Source organism: Schistocerca serialis, chromosome 2 (genome assembly GCF_023864345.2).
Source record: "Schistocerca serialis cubense isolate TAMUIC-IGC-003099 chromosome 2, iqSchSeri2.2, whole genome shotgun sequence".
Taxonomy (NCBI): Eukaryota; Metazoa; Arthropoda; class Insecta; order Orthoptera; family Acrididae; genus Schistocerca; species Schistocerca serialis.
In genome coordinates, this window is record NC_064639.1 from 297,418,107 (window position 1) to 297,437,479 (window position 19,373).

At 40.7% G+C, this 19,373-nt stretch overlaps 1 protein-coding gene across 2 annotated transcripts in view; it reads left to right on the plus strand.

Annotated features, from left to right (window-relative positions):
- LOC126457064 (NFX1-type zinc finger-containing protein 1-like) overlaps window positions 1-19,373 on the plus strand; it is a 443,455-nt gene that overhangs the window by 357,887 nt on the left and 66,195 nt on the right. For both annotated transcript variants that reach the window (XM_050093063.1, XM_050093062.1), the window contains exon 13: window positions 7,001-7,112. In XM_050093063.1, the coding sequence (XP_049949020.1) occupies window positions 7,001-7,112 (112 nt within the window). The remainder of the gene's footprint in view (window positions 1-7,000; window positions 7,113-19,373) is intronic.

Sequence of the window (19,373 nt, forward strand, 5' to 3'; positions counted from 1 at the left end):
AGCAAAGAAGAGAAGACTGAAAGGTGGAAGGACTCCTGTGTAGAAGAAGGGTAAAAGAATGGACCTAAGCAGCTGGCAGATTCCATGTTCCTAGATTTCTGAAAAGCATTGGACACAGGGTCCCACTGCAACAAAGGTCTGAGCATACGGAATAGGTTCCCACACACTTGAGTGGCTCGAAGAGTTCTTAAGAAATAGAACCCTGCACACTGTCGTTGGCACCAAAAGTTCAACAGAGACAAGGTTATTTTCTGGAGTGCTCCAGAGAAGTATGGTAAGAGTGCTTGTATTCTCTATATGTGTAAATTATCTGATGGATAGGGTGAGCAGCAATCTGTGATTGTTAGCTGATGCCGCTATAATGTGTGTGAAAGTGTCATTGTTGGGTGACTGTAGGAGAATACAGGATGATGTACACAGAATGTCTATTTGATATGACAAATGTTAGCATGTCTAACTGTTAAAAATGTAAGTTAATGCAGATGAGTAGTAAAAACAGTACCATAATATTGACTTACAGATTTAGCAATGTGCTGCTTGACATAGATTGATTAAATATCTATGTGTAATGTTTCAAAATGATGTAAGAGCAAGTAAGTTCAGTAGTAGTAAATGTGAATGGCTGACTTCGTTTATTGTGTGAGAATTCTAAGAATGTATAGCTCATCTGTAAGTGAGACACATGTAGAACACTAGTGCAACCCATAGTTGAGTACTGTTTGAGTGTTGTGGATCCTCATTAGGCCGGATTAAAGAAAGACATCAAAGCAATCTTAGACGCGTGCTGCTACCAGTAGGTCTGATCAACACACAAGTATTATGGACATGCTTCAAGAACCAAAATAGGAAGCCCTGGAGGCAAGGCAACATTCTTTTCATGAAACACTATTGAGAAAATTTAAAATAACCAGTATTTATGGTTGACTGCAGAACAGTTCTACTGTTGTCAACTCATATTTCACATAAGGACTGTGAACACAATACAAGACAGAGTTGTATAGATAGTCATTTTCCCATGCTTCATTTATGAGTGGAACAAAAAGGGGAATGGTTAGTGGTGGCACAAAGTACCCTCCACTATGCACCATGGATTGTGAAATATGTATGCAGATGATACGTTGAAAATATGTATGAAGGAAATTTGTTTGGAGGTAGTGTTGTGAGAATGGAAGGGGAAGTGCGTGATGTTCGTTATGTTTATGAAATGGGAGGTATAATTTTGCGAGAAAAGTTTGACAGAGCACTATAGTAGAATATATATTTCTGCAAAATTATTAAGATAATTAGAAGGACCAACCCTGGTAAATCCTTCTTTTTGTGTGATTAGTAACTAAAATTTAAAAGATCTTATTTTCATTGAAAATTATTGTTCAGTATATGTTAATTAACATTTCCATTTGAAAATGATTATATTTCACATAAAGTAAAATAATTCTTTGTGCTATCATGAATCAAACCATCAGCTTCATGATAATCAGACTTCTGCATTGCATATTTGATTTGTGACAACTCTGCAAAATTGGTCAAAATGTTCACTACTTGACAGTTCTCCAAACTCTTCAAAGAAAAGTTTTTCAAGTTTTTTTGAGAATTACATTGTACTGCTTTATGGAATTGGTGGCCAGGCACTGACCTTTCCTTTCTTTAGTGTTCAACATTTGTACTGCACAAGCCACCTTATGACGTGTGGTGGAAGTGTGTCTGATATCACTATCATTTCCCCTTTTCCCTGTTCTGTTTGTGAATTATGTGTTTTGAGAAATGACTGGTAATCCTTAAAGCTAGCTTTTATTTCCTCTGATTTTCTCGTTGTCATTATGTGAGACATATGTGAGAGGAAGTAATACGTTATCCAACACTACTTGGAATGTGTGCTCTCGTAGTTTTTTTAACAGTTATTATCTGTGTCAGGCATATTGAATCTCTTGTAGCATGAGCCTCTGAAGTTTTTGGAGCATCTCAATAACACTCTCACACTTACTAAGCAATGGGGATGTACATGTGTGGTAGCACAATGTTAAAAATGATTGTAATTTGTGGACATAAAATGTTGGTCTTTGACTCTTCCTTTCCTTTTGGTTGATTCAGACTTAGTGATAATGCACCATTTTGTTATGTTCTTTTAATGCTTGAAAATTATTTGCAATTACAGCAATAAACTGAAATGAAATTTAGTAAATTAGCTTACATTTGTAGTACTAGATCTAGACTGCAGCTGTTGATGACCATGCAGCTGTTGATGACCAACACACAATTAACATTTGTATACATACATCAATAAATATAGTTTTTTTCTGCTTTTTCTTTTCATCACAATTTTTCCTTGACTTTTTCGTTTCTTTCTTTTGGGCTTAAGGGGCCCCCTTCTCCTCGAGGGCTCTGGTGCATTGCCACTGCATAGCTACAACCCTGGGTTACAGCATGTATCCTCACTGGCCAGTAGTGAGAGCCAGATCCTATCTGAATTTGACTAAGTGAAACAAATCTTTTACATACACATAAATGGGCACCAGAACCTTACAGTTATTTACACTAGTAAATTTAAGTACATAGATATCTTTGTTCAGGTAGTCTGTAGACTGCTCAATAGCTTTCCGTAGTGTCTCTAGAATTTGGGTTCCACATAATTTTACCGTATTTGATGCAAAGGTACTGCAGCAGATGAAGTGCAATCCACAGATTAATTTGTTGATCTGCTCTGTTTTCTAAATGCCTTTCATATCAATTTAATAGTGTTCCAAGCATACAAAATGGAATGTGTTAGAGGGATTTTGATGTTGTACACTAATGGTAATAAAGTGTCCTTCTACCGGGGCTCGGTTGCACATGAATGCAGAGAAACAAGAAAATTGAGACAGCAGGAACAGTGCATGCAATTACTGAAAATAGTGTATTACCTTGTTCTCTGTTCCCTGGCGTGTTAATCCCCTAATGGAGACAAAAAGTCGGCATGTAGATTGTTGAACAATTTGCTGAAGGTGCAAAATAACAAATTACACCAAACTTCTGCTTTGGCAGATGTCTCTTAAGCCACATGAGTGGAAATCACTCAATTTAACCCTGTTAAGAATAGGGAACTGCCTCTAGACACATTGCAATCTCGTCTAGTCACATGGAGACCATGGCAGTCACATATTAGAAACAGTATAGATGTTAATGCCCAAGGTTTTTATATTTTTTCTTCTTTTGATTATGAAAAACTAAGTGGCCCAAACATTGAACTCTTAATTCTGTTCATTAATTCTTGTACCAGTTGGTGACAATATTCTCCATGTCAACTGAATGTGTTATTACAGCATTCGGAAGCCAAAGTGACTAACTCCAATTTCCTTATTTGCATTTTCATAGCATTTGCTTCCTCATATTTAATCAGGTATTACAGTCATCCTCCTTAATGCAGATTTTACGTGATTGTCCCATTTTATATTACTTCTTAGTATTATCACTAAATACTTACAGGTAAAACTAACAACATCAATCTGGTTGTCATGATTTCAATAACAACAAAGGTTTTAGTATGCATGGCCAGAAACAGAAGGTTCTTGAGGGCCACAAGAGATAATTACATGCCTGAAACAGCACATAACAAACAGTGCAAGAGACCACAAGCATAGACTTACTCAGATTCATGCCCTGATCAGAATCGAAACTTAAAAACTATGTTAATGACAACAAAGATTTTAAAAGCTCTGCAATCAAAGCGGATGCTGTTGATTAAAAATTTTTAATTCCTGGACACAGCTGACTACCAAATGATTTCACCTATGATGTAGTTGAATCTAGAGCAAGACTTTAAGTGGAATAACTACATAGGAAAAGCAGATGCCAGATTGAGATTCTCAGGAAAAATCTTAAGTACATGTCACTCATCCAGAAAGGAAGTGGCCTACAAGGTGCTTGTTTGACCAGTTCTTGAATATTGTTGATCAATCTGGGATCCTTTCCAGGTAGGACATACAGAAGAGAGAGAGAAGTTCCCAGGAAGTGTGGCATGTTTCATCACCGGATTATGTAGTTGACGTGAGAGTGTGACAAAGGTGCTCAACAAACTCCAGTGACAGACATTATAAGAGAGTTGTTTTGCATAACAGAGAGGTTTACTATTCAAATTTCGAAAGAGTACTTTGTGGCAAGAGTCAGACAGCATATTGCTTCCTCACACATATATCTCACAAAATGAACACAGTGAGAAAATTCGAGAGATTATAGAGCTAGTATAGAGGCTTACCGACAATAAATATTCCTACATGCCATTCACTAGTGGAACATAGAAGGATAGAAGGGGGAATCAGAAATCAATTCATGGTATCAGAAGTACCCTCCCCCCCCCCCCCGCCCCCCCCCCCCCACCCCCTCCCCCCCTACCCCTTGTGCCACACACCCTTAGGCAGCTTGCAAAGTTTGATGTAGATATAGAAAGATGCAAAACATCGTCTCACCAGAAGATTGGTACAATGTAATTTGTTACTGCAAAACAAAGAACCTGTTTTTAGTAGCTGAAGTGCATCATAATGATTTTTATCTGCAAAGACTCTTGAAGACCTTACAGCAAACCACAAAAAGACATTTGAAGGTTTACCAGTAAATTGGCTTGACATACAATTGGTTCGATTGGAGAAGTTACTACCTTCTGTAAAATACAAGACCACTTTTTATGACAATTTTCCATTCCTTATGGTGACTTTGAAGAAACCTACAACAGTCGCCAATCTGAATTTGTGAATATAAACCAAGATGCCCTGTATTCAGGTATTCGTCCCATCAGCAGGGAAAAGAGAGAATGTCTCATGTCCTTCCAAAAGTATATTCCTTCTGTTATCCATGACTTCTACTAGAAGGCAGTGATCACTCATGAGGAACACAATGACCAAGTGTTGGAGAACTGTAATAACTTTCATTGTGGTGATTGACAACATTGGAAGTGAAATAAATAGTGAATTTGTTCAGTTGTCAATATGACCAACTCCTTAAAAATACATACACTCCTGGAAATTGAAATAAGAACACCGTGAATTCATTGTCCCAGGAAGGGGAAACTTTATTGACACATTCCTGGGGTCAGATACATCACATGATCACACTGACAGAACCACAGGCACATAGACACAGGCAACAGAGCATGCACAATGTCGGCACTAGTCCAGTGTATATCCACCTTTCGCAGCAATGCAGGCTGCTATTCTCCCATGGAGACGATCATAGAGATGCTGGATGTAGTCCTGTGGAACGGCTTGCCATGCCATTTCCACCTGGCGCCTCAGTTGGACCAACGTTCGTGCTGGACGTGCAGACCGCGTGAGACGACGCTTCATCCAGTCCCAAACATGCTCAATGGGGGACAGATCCGGAGATCTTGCTGGCCAGGGTAGTTGACTTACACCTTCTAGAGCACGTTGGGTGGCACGGGATACATGCGGACGTGCATTGTCCTGTTGGAACAGCAAGTTCCCTTGCCGGTCTAGGAATGGTAGAACGATGGGTTCGATGACGGTTTGGATGTACCGTGCACTATTCAGTGTCCCCTCGACGATCACCAGTGGTGTACGGCCAGTGTAGGAGATCGCTCCCCACACCATGATGCCGGGTGTTGGCCCTGTGTGCCTCGGTCGTATGCAGTCCTGATTGTGGCGCTCACCTGCACGGCGCCAAACACGCATACGACCATCATTGGCACCAAGGCAGAAGCGACTCTCATCGCTGAAGACGACACGTCTCCATTCGTCCCTCCATTCACGCCTGTCGCGACACCACTGGAGGCGGGCTGCACGATGTTGGGGCGTGAGCGGAAGACGGCCTAACGTTGTGCGGGACCGTAGCCCAGCTTCATGGAGACGGTTGCGAATGGTCATCGCCGATACCCCAGGAGCAACAGTGTCCCTAATTTGCTGGGAAGTGGCGGTGCGGTCCCCTACGGCACTGCGTAGGATCCTACGGTCTTGGCGTGCATCCGTGCGTCGCTGCGGTCCGGTCCCAGGTCGACGGGCACGTGCACCTTCCGCCGACCACTGGCGACAACATCGATGTACTGTGGAGACCTCACGCCCCACGTGTTGAGCAATTCGGCGGTACGTCCACCCGGCCTCCCGCATGCCCACTATACGCCCTCGCTCAAAGTCCGTCAACTGCACATACGGTTCACGTCCACGCTGTCGCGGCATGCTACCAGTGTTAAAGACTGCGATGGAGCTCCGTATGCCACGGCAAACTGGCTGACACTGACGGCGGCGGTGCACAAATGCTGCGCAGCTAGCGCCATTCGACGGCCAACACCGCGGTTCCTGGTGTGTCCGCTGTGCCGTGCGTGTGATCATTGCTTGTACAGCCCTCTCGCAGTGTCCGGAGCAAGTATGGTGGGTCTGACACACCGGTGTCAATGTGTTCTTTTTTCCATTTCCAGGAGTGTATGTTCCATCATTCTCTGTTTCCGTGATCATCTGTATTATGTCTTCATCATATTTGTAAATCACACAACATTATGATCACCATAGTAATATTATGATGAATAGAAATTTGAGTTATAATTAAAGCTTAATTTTCAATAGGCATTTAATTTCACTCTCAGTTTTCTCAGTTTCTGTTGCACTGGAGTTATGTTGGACTCTGAATGGCATGTATGATAAACCCATCTCAGATGCTGTCAGATGCTTCACTTTTCTCTCTTTCTCCAAATTCAAGTGACCATTATTTATTACTTGTTGTTCTCCTGTATATAAATTATTTTCAAGTAAGAGGGCAATCTTAAACTTAAACTTAATCTTGAATAACTACCTGTTTCGATATAGAAATTGGCGCTGCCAGTAGTTCATGATACATATTTAAACTTCAACTTAGCATTTTTTTTATGTTACATCTATGAGGGAAATATCCTATATATAGCTCTTTCTCAAGTAACACTTTAATCATAAATTGTATGCTAATGAAGGTCATGGAATATGCTGTGGTTGAAACATAATATTTTCTCATAATCTATGTGGTAAAACAACTTTCTTTGTACTTGCAGATGTAATATGGATTGTTCAAAAATTTGTCCCCCTTGTAACCAGGAGTGTGACTACCAGTGCAGGCATTCACACTGGTTTGTGAGATGTGGTGATCCTTATATACGATGCAAAGTGAGTATTGGTACTGACATTGCTATTATTTTACAAATAATACACTTTCAGTTTTGATTAGAGCCATTTTTATCCTTGAGTACTAACAGCAAATAATAATTTAATCTGCAAGTGATTCTCATAAGGTGTTGAGAATTGGTTTCATAGAATGACAACTGCATTGTCTTAACTGAATAAGCATGTTTGTGTTTTTAAAAACTGCTGTAAGACAGTACTGTTCTGACATGCTTTTCTCACACACACTCTCATAATAACGTATGTATTTACTGCTTAATCAAGTAATGCAGATAGTAATCATTTTAAATATTACGAAATGATTTGCTCCAGTCCGCTGGCTGCTTTATGTAGATCTACACCTGTACTCCACAAACTTTTATGACCATGGATTACTGCAGTAATTACACGTAAAAAATATGGTTACAAGTACTGATTCGTACTCCAAGGAAAGAATTTCAGGTTCAGCTTAGTACATAAACTATATTTAGACAACACAATGTGATATAGCATTCAGTCACCCTGCACTCAAATGATGAGTGCACTTTTCTGATACTTATTCCTCTGAAACATATAGAAGCTGACATATAGATTAATGTGACCAGCTGAATGATTCTACAAATGATTTGCAGTCATGTTTTTACCAAAATATGAATTATTATTAGTTAAAGATTACAAAACACACAGAGCTGCTGAACATATACTATGTGATCAAAAAGTATCTGGACACCCCCAAAAACATATGTTTTTCATATTAGGTGCATTGTGCTGCCACCTACTGCCAGGTACTCCATATCAGCAACCTCAGTAGTCATTTGACATCCTGAGAGAGCGGAATGGGGTGCTCCATGGAACTCGTGGACTTCGAATGTGGTCAGGTGATTGGGTGCCACTTGTGTCATATGTCTGTACGCGAGATTTCCACACTCCTAAACATCTCTAGGTTCACTGTTTTCGATGTGTTAATGAAGTGGAAACTTAAAGGGACACAAACAGCACAAAAGCATACAGGCCAACCTCATCTGTTGACTGAAAGAGGCCGCTGACAGTTGAAGAGGGTCATAATGTGTAATAGGCAGATGTCTATCCAGGCCATCGCATAGGAATTCCAAACTGGATTAGGATCCACTGCAAGTACTTTGACAGTTAGGCGGGAGGTGACAAAACTTGGATTTCATGGTCGAGCGGTTGCTCGTAAGCACCCATCACACCGGTAAATGCCAAACAACGCCTCACTTTGTGTAAGGAGCATAAACATTGTATGATTGAACAGTGGAAAAACGTTGTGTGGAGTGACGAATCATGGTACAGAATGTGGCTATACGATGGCAGGGTGTGGGTGTGGCGAATGCCCGGTGTACGTCATCTGCCAGTGTGTGTAGTGCCCACTGTAAAATTCGAAGGTGTTGTTGTGTGGTGATGTTTTTCATGGAGAGGGCTTGCACCCCTTATTGTTTTGCATGGTACTATCACAGCACAGGCCTACTTGATGTTTTAAGCTCCTCCTTGCTTCCCACTGCTGAAGAGCAATTCTGGGATGGCGATTGCATGTTTCAACACGATCAAGCACCTGTTCATAATGCACAGCCTGTGGTGGAGTAGTTACATGACAGTACCATCCCTGTAATGGACTGGCCTGCACAGAGTCTTGACCTGAATCCTATAGAACGCCTTTGGGATGTTTTGGAATGCCTACTTAGTGCCTGGCCTCACTGACTGACATCAATACCTCTCCTGTAATCCGTGAAGAATGAGCTGCCATTCCCCAAGAAACCTCCCAGCACCTGGCTGAATGGATATCTGCGAGAGTGGAAGCTGTCATCAAGGCTAGGGATGGGCCAACACCATATTATATTCCAGCATTACCGATGGAGGGTGCCCCAAACTTGTAAGTCATTTTAGCCAGGTGTTCAGATACTTTAGAGCATGTAGTGTGCCTCTTCTCTCTATGACAAGAACAGCAGAAGGAAATCATACTAGTGGAAATTTTGGATAACACCATATTTCATTTTAGAAAATTCGAAAGTGTCACAGAGTTCAGTCTAACTATTTTGTTACAATGGCTTTGGCCTTTAAATACATTTAGGTGTTTTTATACGAAATTATTCCTTATTACAGATTGTCTGACTTTTCTTCAAAAGTTACACAAAATGTGCTTTAATTTATTATGATACATTTTAACCGACGTAGTGTATGAACACAAATCAGTGAATGTGCAACTAAGATTGAATGTGACTTTGTGCATAGTGCCTATTTAAGGATGTGCATAAGAATGTTTTTAAAAAATAATAAAATTAGAATTTCAACATTTTAATTAGCAACATAAAAGACAGGAATGATAGTTAATACACATACACATTGGAGTATGGAATTATTTTTGTCAACGATACTGTAGGTATTCTTCTAAAGGCAAATAGTTGTGTAGGCATTTTGGTGCATACCATGGCTGCAGCACCTATCTGCAAACAAATTAAATAATAACTCAGTAACTTTATTTTATCTAGATGATAAAATGACTACTGCTGGTAAACGTTTTGTTGTTAATGAGAACTATAAACTTCAATGTTGCAAATGCAATATTCTTAGAAAATGTCTGTTTCTTTACATGTGGATTCAAATACAGAAAAACACCAAACAAAGAAGTAAGATTGCTAACCAAATAAAAGTAGATAACACACAGACAGAACAAAAAAAGAATGCCCGAAAGTTCAGGCCACAGTGGCCTGCTTGTGTGAATGTGTGTGTGTTTTCTACTTCAGAAGAAGATCTTTAGGCCAAAAGCTCAAATGCATAGCAGTCTTTTCATTGTCCCTCTGTGTGACTCAGCATCTCCTCTATATGGTGAACAGCAATCTATCCTTTTTGTAATCTTGAAGAATGCCAGAAAGTTAGTTAATTGTTGCTGTTGTGTCTTCAGTGTGAAGACTGGTTTGAAGGAGTTCTCTTTTCTAGTCTATCCTGTGCAAATATCTTCATCTCTAGTTTACTGCTGCAGCCAACTTCTATTTGAACCTGCTTACTGTATTCAAGCCGTGGTCTCTGTCTACAATTATTATCCTTCACAATTTCTTCCATTAACAAATTGACATGTTGTAATGGTACTTTGACTTCCGCAAAGTTATAATTTACGATCGCGCACGCAGAAGAGCGCTGCACCAGCGACCGATTTTATAAATAATTTTGTTCTTTTTTTTTACTTTTGAGTTGTTTTTTTGTTTTTGAGAACTAATGGATGTCTCTCTCTCTTCTCTTGATACGAAAGACGTGTATTTTTCCGCGATGTGTTGAATGTGCTTTTGGTGAAAATTAAAATTACATTACAAAGCGATGTTGTTTCAATAGCTAATGAGGAGAAGATAATAAAAAGGTAACACTACGATGTTCTTGATGCGTCAGAATGTGTCCTATCAATGGATTCCTTTGAATCGTTGTACTGTAAATTTCCTATTTCCCCAATTCAGTTCAGTACCTCGTCATTTATTGTTAGATCCATCCATCTAATCTTCAGTATTTTTCTATTACAAAAGCTTTTGTTCTCTCCTTGACTAAACTGCTTATGGTCCAAGTTCTCCAGGCAAATACTTTCAGAAAAGGCTTTCTATCACTTACATTTATGTTCAACATTAACAAATTCCTTATTTTCAAAAACACTTTTCTTGCTATTGCCAGTCTGCATTTTATGTCCTTTCTGCTTTGGCCCTCACCAGTTATTTTGCTGTCCAAATAACAAGACTCATCTGCTACTTGTAGTATCTCCTCACCATACCTGATTTTTTTTTTTTTTTTTTTTTTTTTTTTTTTTTTTTTTTTTTTTTTTTCCGTACCATTATCCTTGTTTTACTTTTTATGGCTTCATCCATACCTCTGTCCATATCAACCCAACTAATCACCAGTGGTACCTGTATTTGGACAGCTGTCACCCCATCCACACCAAAAACCACTCCCATTTAGCCATGGCCACACATGGACAGTGTATCTGCAGTGACAGGAATTTCTTTGCTCAGTGTGCCGGATGTCCACCAAAGGCCTTCACAGACAGCACTATCCCCCAAATCCAGTCTGCAAACAGATTTCCACACCTTATCCTCACTCACCCTAATCCTCCCACCAGCCCCAAGAATCGGCTGCAAAGGAGCGCCCCTCTCATCACTTAGTATCATCCCTTACTGGAGCAACTGAACCACATCTTATGCTGTGGTACTATCTATTGTCATGCCCAGACATGAGAAACACCCTACCCATGATCCTTCCCAATCATAGTAAAGTGGTATTCCAGTGTCCACTCATCCTGGTCCATCTCTGTGGAGGACTCAGGTGCAAGACCTGCTCTATTTACTCACCCAGCACACCCTGCTCTAGTCTCATCATTGACTTACCCTACCTCATCAGAAGCAAGTCACTTGTGAAAGCAACAATGCCATATACAAGCTCTGCTGCATTTTCTGCACCTCATTTTATGTGAGCATGACCACCAGCCAACTGTAGCCAAGAGCAAAGTTGACCACCCAGTGGCAGAAGACACTACTGAGCTCAGTGTGATAGATTTCAGCAGCTGTCTTCACAACCCATGGCATCTGGGTCCTTCCCACCCCCCACCCCACTGCTTTTCTGTACAGTTCAGATACAAGTTATTGTTGCAGTACATACTTTGCTCCTGTACTGCCCTTAGCCACAACATCTGCTAACTCGCTGCTCCCAAACCCTCTACCCAACAGTCTACCCATCCTCTGTCCTGTCACCCACTCCCAATAGTCAATTCCACATTGTCATTGTGCACCTCATGAACTCAGTGCTTCTGCCATTCAGTGAGTGGTCTCATTTTCTTGCAAATGATTTACATTCTGTCCGAACTTTCCTTACAAGCTACGTACAGTATGAGAGACTTTCTACACCTGCGCATGTGCTCTGGAAGCCACTGTAGTGCATGGCAGAAGAGCTGGGCATTAGTGCCTGGAGACAGTAGCCGTGTGTGTGTGTTTGTGTGTGTGTGTGTGTGTGTGTGAATCCTACTTCAGAGGAAGGACATTTGTCTGAAAGCTTAAATGTTTCTAGTATTGTAATCTTTTTTTTTTTTTCCCCTGTCTGCTCCTCTATGTGTTGAGTCTCAGTCTGTGCTTTCCGCTTTGCTATTATTTTGTCCAGTAGTTCCCATTATTTGATTGCGCCAAAATTAGTGACTTTCTGTTCTTCTGTATTTACATATGGGCAAGGAGGCAAAATAGATGCCTTGATACACACCTGAATGTCTCGGAACTTACTTCCATGAGCCCCTGTGAAAGGTATTCTGAGACAGTAAAACTGTTGCAGAGTCTTCCTCAAATACGAATTTTTAAAATTAGTCCAACAGGATTTGATATGTAGAACGTCACCTCTCTTCAAAAGATGGCAATTTAATCTCCCTGAGAATGTCCAGTGCAATTGTATATGGTCTTTTCGGATGTGGGCAGCATGTATCTGAATTTGTTCAGCATTGCCTCATTATAAAGGGTGCTTTAGGGACTGTGGATAAAGTATACAGACATTCTATAAAGTTCAGAATTAGTCTGATGATACAGGTAACAAAGTGCTAACTAAAGCTCAAAAGAAAAGCTGTAAAAAGACCAAAAAGGAGTTATTGGTGGGAGTTTCAGCTGGTATTGAGCTATTTGAGAGATGATCAATAGGAAATTAGAATTTTTAAGTTAAATGCAGAATTGGACCAAGTCACTTACATGTTTTAATGTCAGACTTTTGTGGAAAGATATTCATAAAGAAAGTCATATAGTAGCAGTAGGGGTGCAGTCAGTAGTTTGGCCCACAACCGTAATTATACTGTTGATAGTGACATTAGGCACATCACGGGCTGCTAGTAATCACGCCATTGAAAACCCATAAGCTCCTTCCACATAACTGGGCAGAATAAATACAGTTATAGAAGAAACAGCTGCTGGCAGGACATACATATCAAAAACCATATCAAGTACATGATCATTGGTTAATGAATAAATATGAAATATGAATATACTGCAGTTTGAATAAAGCTGGGGCCTTAAAGAACACTCATTTAGCATATGCCATCAAAACATCAAAGGCCTCATTAATGTAAAGGATGGCTGGAACAAAGCAACTTGTCAAACATTTTATTAATAATATAATACAGCTGAATATTCAAGAATTCCTTTTGGTGAATTAGATAATGCAATAATTACGGCTAAAATTTGTAAGAGAAAAAAGTAAATAATAAAATTTTTAGCAGCCATACGGCAAAATACTATTTCCAATTCCCAGATGTATTGCCTGCACCAGAGATCCTCAATAACCATGAAATGAGAAAGTGTCTTTGGCGACACGTGGTTGTGCAACTACCATCGTGCAATCAGCTGATGGCTTACTACGTGTCAATTAAGATCCTGGGCTAGCCACTAAGAACACTCTCAATGCGGCACGTGGATGTTCTGTGGTTTCGAGTGATATATTTTAGACTATTATGTTGTTGACTACTTTCTGAGATTCTTACACTTAGCCTCTGTCAACAAATTGTATCCTCCAGTTTATGTCAACTGCATTTTCATGTTTCCTAGTGATTCCTGTGATGTGGAAGTGCTCTAGTTACAGAAATGAAGTGCATTTTATGAAATTAAGCCACAGATTTGTGTCATGTCTAATTCTGCAGAGTGATCAGTTCTGCAGGGTGTGGAACCTTGTTTTCTTTGACTGATCTTAGTCATTTCTCAGTACCAAGAGTGGTTACTCTGGCCACCCACATATGAGTTTGTGTGGCGGTTAATTAGTGATAGGTCTTTTGTAGAGTACTTGGAGATGCACTAGATGTCATTAAACCTGTTTTCCTCTATTCTGCTTTGTAACAAGGTTTTCGTACTCTTGTTATTAATGCTGATGTCGTCCATATCATTTTGTCCATGAGAGACTACCATATACTTTGTATTCTCATCATTGACCAGTAATACTAGTTTCCTCGCTTCTAGCATAAATCAAGAGGTATACAGTGACAAAACTAAAACAACAAACAAGAAAAACACAACTATTATCTGACTCACCAAAACACACACACACACACACACACACACACACACACACACACCAAAAAAAAAAAAAAAAATTATCCCCCTAGTCAAAAACACAAAATGTAAACATGCCATACAATACTACACTTATAATAATTCACTCCCTCCGTAACTGTAACGCATACCGAATGTTGTGCGTCCGCTGTTGTCCCTCCGTTTGCTATGCCTAGCCTCTCCAGTTGGCTCACTTCCTTGTAATTGAAGTAATCTGTCCACCGTTCCTTCAAAAGGCTTTACTCTACTTATGTGGATAACAGATGTTTTTATTGGCAGCTGCACTTTCACATTTACAAGCAAAGTCATCTCCGTGACCTGGTATGGTCCATGGTACTTAGTCAAAAAGTTTTTCGTCTTAGGTGTATATAGATTCGTGATCCATACCCATTGACCTACCCTGTACTGTGGTAAAGGTTCCAACCACTTATTCTGTTCTTCCTGCCTTTCCAACACTTTTGGATTGGCCTTTTGTAACCTCTTCCAGACTTCCCGTATTGCCCATGCAAATTTCCTCACTGTGTCCCCTTTAGATCCCGATTTCAGACATAGAACATCAAACGGTGATGGCATCTTTCTTCCATAGACCACCTCGAACGGTGACATTCCGACGCCCGAATGTATTTTGGTGTTATAACTCGATACCACATATGGAAGATCAACATCCCAGTTATCATGGTTTCCATTCACGTAACAACTTGGCATTTTTGAAATTGTCCTATGTACTCACTCCATTCTCCCATTCACCTGCGGATGAAATGGACTGATCCATAATTTTTTAATTCTCAATAACCGACACAACTGTGTCATTAATTCGGACATGAATTTCATTCCTTGATCCATAAGCATGGTATCAGGTACCCCGAACTTCAATAACCAGTTATTGACTAAAGTTTGTGCTACTGTACTTGCCTGTTGGTCTGGTATTGCGACCACGGCTGGAAACCACGAAAAGTGATCAAATATAGTTAAAACGTAATGATTCCCTGCTGGTGTTTTGTTGTATGGCCCACAGATATCTAGCCCCATAAACTTGAAAGGTTTCGAAGCATCTGGTAACAGTTGCAATGGAATTCTTCCGCATTTCACATCTACTCGCTGCACACACAGTACACAATTTGCTACATATTGTTCCACATGCCTTCTCTGAGTGCGCCACAAAATCGTTCTACTTGTCTTTCTGTTGCTCAGTGACCCCCGTGCCCTGAAAGCACATGATCAAGGACCTGATTTAAGACTTCCTCTCTCAAACTCTTTCGTACCACTACCTGTGTTCCACACCTGGTAACTCTACACAACAAATTTCCCTCCACAATGAAATGTGGTTGAGCTCTGAAACCCTGGCACTCCTCATCCTCTGCTTGTGCTCTTTGCCATTCCGCGACACTCTTACCCATTACTTCTAATGCATCTAACTTGCGACTTAATGCATCTGCATTCCTGTGTTTCTTCCCTGGCTTATGAATTACATCAAAGTCAAACTCACTTAATTTTAGAGCCCACCATGTTAACCGACTAGAAGGCTCCTTGAGTCCCAGTAACAATCTCAATGCTGAATGTTCTGTCACGACCTTAAACTTCCTACTATAAAGGTAACGATGAAAATACGTTACTCCACTCCTTAAATCCATTGTTGTAAAATACTTACATTGTCCCACGCTATCCAATGTGTCCGTGATATTTGGAATCGGATATGCGTCCGGAATGGTTTTTGCATTCAGAGACCTATAATCACAACAGAGCCTATATTCCCTTGTACCATCTACCGACTTCTTAGGTAAAAGAACGACGTTGCTTGAATATGGGCTATCGCGCTATGCACTATGATTCCATCCTGTAGTAGTTGTTCTATAAACTCCTCTATTAGCGGTTGCATATGACGTGTTATCCTATATGGTTTCCTAAATATTGGTGTATTATCCTCCATTGGTACGTGATGCTTCGTAATCGGTATTGCCGGTACCTACCCTCCGTTTCGAATAAATCGCTAAATGTCAATAACAATTGCTCCAACGTGACCCTGTCGTCTCCCTGTAAATGTAATTTTCCCCTCAATTGCACTACATCAACGTTTTGCTTATAGCCCGCCTCTAAATCCTCCCTATCAAGGTCATCTTCATCAAAAAAAACCAATGTGGCCAATAACAACCCTTTCAACAAGCTAAAATCCACTCTGCCGAAGTTATCTATACTTACAGGAAACCTATAATCTTCTTCCACATAACTTGTGTGAGCTAAACTCCTCCGCACAAAACGGTGGGCATTATCCAACTCCTCATTACTTGAGAGTGGCTTCACCATGTACAACGTCTCCTTTGGTAAGTCCGTATTTATTGAATCCCAGACTACCTTGCCTATACCTGCCAGTATGTTAGCCTGCTGATTGACCTTTATTGAATGTGTTTGCAGTTTAGCTGGTGTCATCTTCGTGTTAAGTGTGCCTTGCAACATTCATCCATTTGCAACCCTTTCCCCCATGCAAAACATTGTTCCACTGAGTTCCACTGTTTGTTTTCAAAGATCTATCTTCACGCGATGTTTCCACTTATCCATTGCCACTCCTGGCTCTGGCGTACTGCCTCACCTCATACATCTCAATAACTTAAAACAATGCTGCAGTTCCCTGCCTTGCTGTTGCTCCACTCCAAACAAATCAGACATGCAATACGATGCTTCAGCTCCGCTCCATGTTTACCTTGCCTGGCCTACTGGCTGCCGACTATTACCACACACTGCCAACAGCTCAGACTTCATTGCCCAACGCGCCTTTACTGAATTTTTAACAAAATTCCCCTTTCGTATTACTAAGACTAATACTAGCACAGCAATATCAATGTCTGAAGGTGCACTTATATAACTAAGAAATTGATAACATACTGTATATACACTAATAAACCGAAACATTATGACAACTGCCCACTGCTAGGTTGCCTCCTGGTGGTGTTCTGGGCATGAGACGCAGTAAGGAAAGTATGTACGTCAAGCAGAGACAGGTAGGGTATTACCCTAGCAAAGATACGCACTGCAAATGGAAAAATCCACTGAGTTGAGCGATTTTGCCAAAGGGCAGATTTTATTATGCAGAGCTTGTGAACGAGTATCTCAGAAACACCGAAACTGGTCAAATGTTTATGTGCTACTGTCATGAGCAACTATGGAAAGTGGTAGGAGACAGGAAACTGCCAATAGGTGCTGAGTGGTTGGACGTCCACAACTCTTCACAGAATGTGGTGTTTGGAGGCTTGTTTCCTCTGTAACATAGGATAGGTAACGATTTATGGTACCTCTGGTGAAAGAAGAAAATGCCGGTGGATGCACGTGTTTCGGAGCACACCAATCAACGCACATTGTCGAACAAGGAGTTCTGCAGCAAGTGACTCCTGCATGTTCACATCTTGGCCCCAATGACATCATCAGTTATGATTTTAGTGGTCTCAGGATCATCGAGATAGGATTACAAATCACTGGAAATGTGTCATCTCGTTGGATGGATCATGTTTTTTCTACACCAGGTCAATGGTCGTCTCCACAAATGTCATCATCCAGGCGAACAGCTGCTTGAAATGTGCATCGCCCCAAGGACATAGCCTGGTAGGAGCAGTATTATGCTGTAATAAATATTCTCCTGCACTTGTGTGGGATCTGTTGTAGTAATCAAAGATATCAGGTCACCTGCAGACCATCTGTAGCCATTCATGCTTGATGTCTTCCCCGACAATGATGTCATCTTTTGGCAGTGTGATTGTGTACGTCTCAAAGCCAGAATCGTGCTACAGTCGTTCGAGGAGCATGACTGTGGAACCATGGTAATGTGATGGCCACCATATTCGCCTGATGTGAATCCGATGGTTCCCATTTGGGCTGCTATCGAGCACCATCGCCGTGTACACAAATCAGTGGCTAGTTACTTACGGGAATTACATAACTTGTGAATAAACACCTGGTGCCACATAGCTCCACAAATCTACCAATGAACTGTAAAGTTTTTCCCCTAATATAGTCTCCCTGTACACTAGTCCATTTGGTCAAGCAATGTTCCAATACCTTGATACCACTTCAAAAACTATCCAGGCCTGCAAAACACCCATCAACTTCAGCTGTCTGCTCTCTGTTTCAAGAGAATCTCCATCCACTGAGGAAAATTTTGAGTTTGAGCAAGAGATGGAAGTGTTATGAAGCAAATCAGGTGAATAAGGCAGTTGTGGCAACAATTTATATCTTGGTTCCTGTATTTTTGCCTTGTCAAGGACACATGCGTGTGGGTGCATATTGTCTTTGTTGAAGATGACTTTCTTCCTTGCCAGACCTGGCCTTTTTTCATGTATCTTTTGCTTTAGTTGGTCCAGGTGTTCAGCATAGTACTGTACCAGAATTGTTTCATGAGCAGAAGATAATCTTGCCAGCAGGATCCCTTTGACATCCCAGAAATCCGATGCCACGACCTTTCTGGCCAACTGTACTGCCTTTGCTGCCTTTGGTGGTGATGAATCAGCATGTTTCCATTGCTTTGACAGTTGTTTTGTCTCTTGTCTCTGGGGTATAGTAGTGGACCCAAGATTCATCTGTGGTCACATACAGGTGCAAAAAGTCTTTGATTGCTCTGAAAATGAAATGTTTGGCCATTTCCATTCTGATACCTTTCTGACCCTGTCGTGGTACCTATCTAGCAGATAGTTTTGTCATACCCAGTTCCACTGTTCCACTTTGACATGCTCTTGATACCTATCTAGCAGATAATTTTGCCATACCCAGTTCCACTGTGATGTGCTCTTTCAGATGATGTCCCTATAACTTCAACAATTTCTCTCACTTTCAGCCGGTGAACCTCTATGATCACTTTATCCACTTCTTCAATAGTGTTTGGATAAGTGCACATCTTGGTGTTCTACTACATGGATCATTATGCAAGCTGTCCCGAGCAAATTAAAGCTCATCTGGTCACTTGGCAACAGTTGAATATGAAGGAGCAGGGTCCCCCTGCATGTTCTGATAATCACCATGAATTTCCTTTGTTTCTACACTTTTCATTATGAAGTACTTAATCACTTCTGAAATATCAGATGTTTTTTTCCCATCTTCACAAATCACTGTATGGGAATAACAGAGGAACATCTGCACCACAGATCTTTCCCCAGAACACTGACACATTACGTGTTTACACATAAAGAATGACCTATTGCTATGCTGGAACCTTGTTGTGCTAGCACTG